The following is a 9,150-nucleotide window of genomic DNA, read 5'->3' as shown; positions in this document are numbered from 1 at the left end:
AAAGCCGATCAGGTACCAAATATACTTCCTTATTTTTCTTTTGTTTTTTTTTTGGGTAAGATCGGGGGTGTGTTCACCGCCAACTTTCGACATGGTGCCATTGAATTGGTTAATTTTATTAGGTAAATAATGGGTCTGAAAAGGAGATGCAACTTGATGAGAAGGCGGGTGATGGAAAATAAAGATACATCCCCTTCAAGTCGGTTCCCTGTTTTCGAAGGTATGCATGAAGTGTTTAATTAGTTAAATTTATATGAATGTTGAAGTTTGTGCAAAAATCGGCCTGAGACAGAAAGCGTTTTTGCAAAATCTTTTGAATTTCAAGCGTTTTTGCAAAGATATATATAATAATGTATATGTATGTGTATATTCTTCAAAGCCGTAAACAATAGGCCATTATTCTTGCTCGACCCTAATAGAATCGAAAAGCCACATGTGCGTGTTGGCCGGGGTCTCGTAGAAAACAAATCTGCAGAAATGAAATCGTAGTTATTCATGGCGAAAAACTTTTGCCGAATCATACAATAGTAGAGATAACTACAGTCTTTCCAGGCCATGAAAACTTTCCCTTTCTGTCCGATTCGTGACGACATTACCATTTCGGGAGATGCGCTTGGAAGTTTCATCCAATGGCCTAATACTCACATCTACTTGGCGAAGATATCTCCGCCGCCTCCGCCCGAGCAAATGGAAAGCGATTGGGGTTAGAAGAAATACCTTTATATATATATATGTGTTACATTTTTAATTGTTGAATGTTTTTATATGTTAAATTTATATGTTATTTTTTTTTGTAGGGAACAAAAAAGGCGGCTTTGGCGGATAAGCCTAAGTCCACAGACATGCCAACAACCTCGACTTCACAACAACTTGATGAGGTATGTATTTAATTAACTTCTCCATTTTTTAAAAAATTAACCTCGCCCCTTTATTTATATTTTGTCTGTATTTATAAAAAGCATGGTAATTTTGTGTAGGGGACAAAAAAGACCGATAAGCCTAAGTCCCGGTCTTACTCGCTACTACTACCTCATCATTGAAAGAGCGGGTTGACGAGGTATTTAATTAAGTACGCTTTTATTTTTATTACTCCAACTAGGATATGTTACCTTTGGATTTTTTATTATTTTAATTATCTATACTACATGTGTAGGCTGGTGGTAGTAGCACCACATCAAAGACTCATTCTTTCCCAGCCGTGAAAGTTAGGAGTATAAACTCCACAAAATATAAAGGGAAGGATTACATGCAAAAAGTAAGAACGGGGACGATGATGAGACTGTATGAGGAGGTTGGCCATCGCATAGCCTCCGAGCAATCGATAATTATTCCGCTCGAGGAGGATATTCTAGGGGCCGAGCGCCAAGCATGCATATCATGGGATCCGCTAGCCGTATGTAAATTTGGACTAGACAGATTGATATAGCACACATATTTGTTTGGATGAAGTAAGTTTCTTAATAAATAATTTCATAGTCTAATATTTTGACTACTAGGTAGATAGTGTTTTAAATACCGGAATTAATACCGTAATAATGTAGGATATTGCAAACCAGAGTGATCCCCGAGAAGAATATTCCATCTGATCAATACGGATTCATGTGCCCCTATGTTTTATCTTTATTTATTCCGGATTTCTCGTTCGAACAACGGGTAGATTATATTGCTCAAAGAATTGGCGACAACCAAGAAGTTGATTTTTGGCGTTTATAATGAAAAAGGGTAATAAACAAATTAATATTACGTTTCCCCTACAATTGCATTTTCATAACTAATATATGTACTTGTTAATAATGATGATGTCTCTTGATGTAGGACTCATTGGGTGCTAGCAGCCATCATGCCGACAAAGAAAAAAGTTTTCTGGTTGGACTCTTTACATCATCAACCAAGCGAGACTTTTAAGCACTTGATTAAAATGTAAGTTTATAATACTGATTTATTTATAATAACATTTTCAATTTTTATTTATAGAAAAAAGCTCGTTCATATTTTTGCCCCTAAAAAATTAGTTTCGCCTCCTTTTTTATTTTTTAAAAAAGGGCCTTTAAGAAGAAAAGAGCAAACGAGGAGGATCAACCCACGAACGATTCGATGTTGGCCCCGATTTTTTTACGATAACAGGGTACGTGCTCAAATACAATAACATTAAGTGCAAAATCTGTGTTTAATACTAATACAATACCTAAAGTTCAAGATTCCGATGTGAGCCTTCTCTCGTCTGTTTTTTTTATGTAATAATAGGCCCCTCGCCAGCCGGATAGCATACAATGTGGATACTACGCTTGTCGGTTCATGTTGGAGATTATTAGGCGAAGATATCTCGTTATTCCAGAAAGGGTTAGTAATAATTTAAACATGTGTTTATTACTTTTTTTAAATTAGAGCTAATGTTGTCTTGCAATTGCTGCTATATATACCATGATGTTGCTAATGTTGTCTTGCTTTGTCGCTATATATACCATAATGTATTCTCTTTGTTTTTTCCGCAGTATGTAATCAACCAGTCACAACAGATTGAGCAATACTCAAGTATAGATATAGACGAGGTAAGAGACATGTGGGGCAACTACGTCTTAGAATATATATAGATAGAAATGCATGATACTATACTCACAGTTTAGATCAACTTATTAGTAATTTTTTTGTTGAAGTTAGGGAATGATTAATTAGTTCATGTAAATTCAACTCCTTGTAATTATATATATATATATATATATATATATATATATATATATATATATATATATATATATATATATATATATATATATATATATATATATATATATATATATATATATATATATATATATATATATGATCTTCTTTGTTGTATGTGTTGAATTGAATCTATTGAGTTCGATGAACCCACTATGATTTATCTTTGGTCTTTGGTATATGGTCTTCTTTGATATATGCAGGTTTTTGAATGGCAAGAAACAAATTTAATTTTTCGTAACATTAGGTGTACGTAATAAAACGGTTACTAAAAAAAAACCGTTGTGAATACCTTTCACAACGGTTAATAAAACTAACACCGTTGTGAATGACATTTACAAATACCCGCGCATAATATTCAACAAATGGGTTTTAATCAAAGAACCGTTGTTAAAAGTATTCACAATTTTGGAGGTAAAATTACAACAACGGGTATTAAACAAAGAACCGTTGTTACTAACAATTTCAACAACGGGTATGTAACATAAACCCGTTGTCAAAAGACTTCATAATTTTGGAGGGAAAGTTACAACAACGGTTATACATACGACAACCGTTGTTATATTATTCCCTCCAAAATTTTGAAACACTTTCCACAACGGAGAACACCCAACAACAACGGCTTTTAACCGTGGTGAATACTTTAGACAACGGTTTCACTAAATAAGCAAACCGTTGTAAATACCTTCTACAACGGCCGCTTTAACAACGTCCGCTTTTTTATTTTACAACGGTTTTTACCCGTTGTTATAGGCTGTATCTGTAGTAGTGGGTGCATTTTCCATATTTACGTATGAGAGTAATTATTCACCTATCGAATCTATTACCCTCATGAAGGGGTAATACATTACCCACCCTCCCCCCATTGGTAATGATTATGGGAGTAAAATTTCTCCTCAGTAATCATTACTCTTATATGCCAAACCTATCATCAGAGAACTCATTACCCCGGCCAAGTAATTAACTTCCCTAGTAATTATCACCTGATTAAAATTTACCCCCTAATTATTTCATGGATTCCAAGCAAGCCCAACTAGGAAGATAAAATAAGATCAGATACCTTATTTCTGAAATACTACCCTAGGTAGCATTTCCTTTCAGGTATCTAATTTGGTTAAATTAGCAATTTGCCAAATACTTGCAAAAACATAAGGTAGTTTAGCTGCAATTTTGATCAAACAAGTTACCTGAAATACACCGCCAAACAAAGCCTACATTTTAACTAATTAAAGCAGCCCAATATATAACCCATTTGACTAAAGGGTGTTTGGTAGACCGCATGTTCAAAGATTTTTAGCATATTTAATGTTTTTAGCATATTTGATCAATGAATTTTGATATTTATTAACAAACATATCGACACAACATATTTGAGATTAGTATGTTGTTTTTTACAAGCTCAGCTCCTTACCCCACCATTTTGGGTGAAATATTTTAAAATAAGAAAATTCACTTCAAAGAAAAATAATAAATTATTAATCATAATTTGTTAATTACCAAATACTTTAACTAGTCTGCTAATAAAAATATGTTTGTCAAATTTTCTAATAAAATTTGTCATTTATAATTTGCTTTTTCAATCTGTTTATGCTGACAGTAATTCGTGAATTACCAAAGAGAGCCTAAAATAATTATGTTTTATTTTGTAGCTGTTCATTTTTTTTGAGTGAAAAGGATGTATAATATAGTGACTAAAAATCAAGCTTCGAATTGAAGATCGATAATTAAAACTTCGCTCGAAACATACTAAGAAGTAAATTAGTGTTCCACATACTTATCCTGGTTTTTCGTTGCCATAGGCTTCTAGAATTTTTTGGGTGAATGAGGTTATTTGCCAAATTATTTAGACTTTTAGGATTGGTCTCAAACTATTTGGGATCAATAGGTCCACGTCATCGGTTTAATTTTTTGTCGTATTTTTTAAGTGAAATCGCTGGGGAAGTTTGTGGTTTTACTCGTTCTTATTTTCCAAAACATACTGCAAGTATTGACAAAATAGCAAAGAGGGAAGCCGTCCTGGTCCTTAGCGGTTTTGGTCCTAACTCCATATTTTCCACAACATTCTTGAAGTTTTAGTAAAATGGGTAAGAGGAGATTAGGAGAAGCCGCTGATAACACAAGCTAAGCGGCTTGCATGGGCAATATTTGAACCAATTTTTAAGGTACAAAGATTAATGGAATGGTATGAAAAATAGTAAAGTCGTTGATTACTTTGGCGTCTTTATATAAAAACGAAAAAAAAAATACAAATGATGATGTGACCCATTGACCCTAAATAGTTTGAGGCCAACTCTAAAACCCCATTATGCCAAAAAGTTCCTATTGTTCTTTATATGTTAAACCCTTTACTCCGACATTGATTTGAAAAAGGAATAATACTTACATCCGCCATACATAGACCAGTAGAACTATGAACTGTATCTAAAACATTTGAGACGATGGTATTCGAGACTTAGCAAGTTAGCATTGGCCCAACAACAACAATAATAATAATAATCTACTTTGATAAGTATAGATCGGTGTAACATTAGAAGAAGAGGTGGGACAGTACTAAAATAAAACAACCGAAGAAATGGGAAATTGGAAAATGAAAAAATTGATCAAACCCAGAAAATTATTTACCACAATGAACGAGACGGATGTTGAGATGAGGAGGAAGTAGGTGATGTTGAGACTGAGGTAGGTGATGTTGAGATGAGGAGGAAGTAGGTGACGGAAATGGTGGTCCAATGAAGGAGAGGGATGGTTGAATTGAATGACAGAATGACAAAACAAAGGACCACCAGGGGCAAAACGGTCATAAAAAAAGTTTTTTCACCGGAAGGACGAAATGGGTGCAATATTTGACCTGAGTAAATTTTATGGGAGTAAATTATTAAAAAGTTTTGATAAGGGAGTTATATTAGAAAAGTGGTTTATAAAAGGGAGTAATTGTTAATTTACTCTAATAATAATCTACTTTGATAAGTATAGATCGGTGTAACATTAGTAAATTTATTATAAACTGACCACTAGCGTAGTACAAGTATTATGCTAAGGGCTTTAACTTTGTCTATCAAAATTTCTCGTTTAAGACAGCCCTATATAGTAAAGTGGAGTAATATTTATCGCGTTTTAAATTTAAAATAAATAGTGTCATCTTAAATACGACTAGCTGTCTATCTATAGCTACGTTACTGGTTTAAAAGTCCGGACGATGGTATTATTAACTATTCCCAATCTACACGATTGTACTAATCTTCATTTGTGCTATGAATTTTCAAGCAAACCTCTCCTATAAAAGGAACCCTATCTCTTCCTTAGTTCTCCATCACTTGTTAATTATCTTCATAACATCAAAACAAAAAAATGGAGATTCTCAAAAACTTAGCAACGTTGGCATGCTTCATGGTAGCATCTTTAGCTTTGCTACAAATTTGCCATGCACAAAATTCACCTCAAGACTATGTCAATGCCCACAACACTGCTAGGGCTGCCGTCGGTATGTATTTTTTGTAACGAGTTTGAAATGTTGTGTTTTAATTATTCATCCTTTAGACCAGGTATAAATAATGTATAATAGAAGAATATTTATACTTATATGTGAGTTGCAGGTTATTACGTATGTTTTGGCTTTTGCTGATGTGTTACTTTGTACAATAAGTACTTGTAAAATGGATTGTTGAGACGAAAAGAGTAGTAAAATTGTAAATTTATAACTCGACGTTCAACTCGTGCATTTTTACGTAATTTCAAAATTGTAGGTTTTAATTTGAGACCCCATGCGGCCATGCCATAACCTCCGTAAGCCACTAAGCCTCATTATGAATTTTCAATTTCAGGTGTTGGAAACATAGCATGGGATAACACAGTAGCTGCGTACGCACAAAATTACGCGAACCAAAGGATGGGTGACTGTGCCCTAGTGCATTCCGGTGGCCAATACGGCGAGAACCTAGCGTGGGGGAGCGGCAATTCCTTGACGGGTACAGCCGCTGTACAACTGTGGGTCAATGAGAAGGCTGACTATGACTATAACAGCAACACTTGTGCTCCCGGAAAGGTTTGTGGACACTATACTCAGGTGGTATGGGCCAATTCGGTTCGTCTTGGTTGTGCTAGTGTTCAATGTAACAACAATGGCGGAGTTTTCGTCATTTGTAGCTATGATCCTCCTGGTAACGTTGTTGGCCAAAAACCTTATTAATAATTCTCTTATTATTTGGCTGTATTGATGTAATACTCCTTCCATTCATTACATTTTCATACGTCTGTTTGAAATGTTTGTCTTCTCAGATATTTTAAACAACCGAATGGAATGAAATGAAGTATGGAATTATTATATATTTGTATGTGAGTATGGACTATGGAAGTTCCAAGTTTTAGGTGGTGTAAACTTACTATCCTTTAAATATGAAGGGTCAAATTTTGCTCACTACTAGAGCAAGCAAGTGTATGGGATATGTCTAAAAATGTAATTCTCTATATATTGAAGAAAATCAATAAAGTTTTATTTGTGTACTAATTATGCCTTAAGTCGTTAACTCATGGAAAGAATTCGGGATCAAGCCGTCATTCAAGGAAAAATTGTAAGTGTCTGTCTATCTAGTACTCCGTATCTACTTATTACTAGACACAAAAGTTGGATTAGAACACAATATAGCTAGGGTTGCGAAACCCTCGGGGTATTTAGTGTTGTGTGGAAGCGTGGATATCTCGTGTTGGGCCTCTGCTGCACTGATGTCCATTGTCCATAATAGTACGATATTATCCGCTTTGGGCCAAGCCCCTACGGATTTACTCTTGGGTTCCGTCCTTCCCAAAAGGCTTCATACTAATGGAATGGTGGGTGTCTTATAAAGATCGAACTCCTTCTTTTTTAAATGTGGGACTTGGGTTGCTACTCCAATAATCCCCCACCTCAAACCAAGCACCAAATAATTGTCCTCCCCTCCAATGATATTATTTGTTCATCTTGCATTACTGTTATCACCCAACGAGATCTGCCGCCTGATCACCCATTATCAGGAAGACTTTCGACACAAGACACCCACATATCTCCAATCGCGAGGTCACATCGATGACATTCATCCACATTGGCAAAGGCAGTACGCTACCTTGAGCTCCACTACACACTCTGGACCAGCCGAACCATCAGCTTTGATGCCACTTGTTGGGACTGCCGCCTACACCTCATCGTCACATTTGTATGATACTGAGGCCTGTTGTTAGGGTGCAAACTCATGTCCCACATCGGTAGAATAAGGATAGAAGATCATCTTTACAAGTGTTTACAAAATATAATAGTATGAGGCCTTGTGGGAATGAGCCTAAACACAAAACCATGCGGGCTTGACCCAAAACTGACAATATCATACTAATGTGACGATGTGATGGAGGCGGCAATCCCAACAAGTGGTATTAGAGCCCAAGGTTAAACTTAGGCCTAGACCCTACATCTTACAAATGACGGAGCTTGGAGAATGGTACAGATAGCATTCACGAGTCACGGACGCGTGGACTCGATTTAGCAGACTGTTTGCAAATCTCAAGTACATGTGTGGTACATTGGCGAAGCATCGAGTCAATATTTGAAGAGTGGCCTACACTGTAAGGCATAGAACTCCTAACTCGAGGTGGAGCCTTGAGCAAGCCCGGTCTAGGGATAAATGGATAAACGGCGTTAGAGGTATTTTGGGACGAAGTCCATTTGTGTACTAGAATTGTTGATCGGGAGGACCCTTATCAGGTTGGGTGCCACAGGTATGGTGGGTCCTGTGACACCCCCTTACTCCAAGTGCCTTACCAGGACCACTTAAGGTATGGAAACGTCACCATCTCGGTTACCCGAGGCAATGATAATCATAAGACAATAACAAAACATACTTAAAAGTAAATACGGTTTAAAGTGATTACATGTATACTCCAAAACTGTTAAACTGAAATACAATATTCTCAAAACGGTCTACTGATAAAACTATCAAAACATCGTCTGACACAGCGGAAGACTCTTCTAACTGCCACGTGATGACTCATCACAGCTATCCCATACTCATCATATCATACCTTCTCAATAACTGCTCACCATTTCCGAATGGATCACCACCGATTTTAAAACAATTAACGGGGTCAGTACTAGTTACATAAAACAAAGTGACAACGAAACAAATGCCAAAAACAACTCAACAACACAACAATTCTCCAGTCTCCATAATCAATCTCTACACAACTGACTACAAACTAAAGTGTGTAGTCCTGCCAGAGTATCCATCGCAACAAGTACTCCACGCCGCCAGTGGGGGACCGCAGCCGTACCCACCAAATCCCCGCTCATCACCACTGAGCGATAAACCCAAGTTTCCTTAATGTGCACATCCCCTCCTGTAGCGGGTTCCACAGAGGGCGAACCAAGGGAGTGAAGTCACTCCCGCAAGTGACTCAACTCATCCA

The 9,150-nt window shown here is 36.4% G+C and overlaps 1 protein-coding gene across 1 annotated transcript; it reads left to right on the top strand.

The window, feature by feature from the left end:
* The first annotated feature begins 6,021 nt into the window (after positions 1 to 6,021).
* On the top strand, positions 6,022 to 7,223 carry LOC141611404 (pathogenesis-related protein 1C-like). Its single transcript, XM_074429931.1, has 2 exons — positions 6,022 to 6,202; positions 6,543 to 7,223. The coding sequence occupies exons 1-2, from the start codon at positions 6,070 to 6,072 to the stop codon at positions 6,905 to 6,907; spliced, it is 498 nt and encodes a 165-aa protein (XP_074286032.1). The 5' UTR covers positions 6,022 to 6,069; the 3' UTR covers positions 6,908 to 7,223.
* The last annotated feature ends 1,927 nt before the right edge of the window (positions 7,224 to 9,150 follow it).

Source organism: Silene latifolia, chromosome 11 (assembly GCF_048544455.1).
Source record: "Silene latifolia isolate original U9 population chromosome 11, ASM4854445v1, whole genome shotgun sequence".
Lineage (NCBI taxonomy): Eukaryota > Viridiplantae > Streptophyta > Magnoliopsida > Caryophyllales > Caryophyllaceae > Silene > Silene latifolia.
This window is presented reverse-complemented; position numbering and strand designations above follow the sequence as displayed.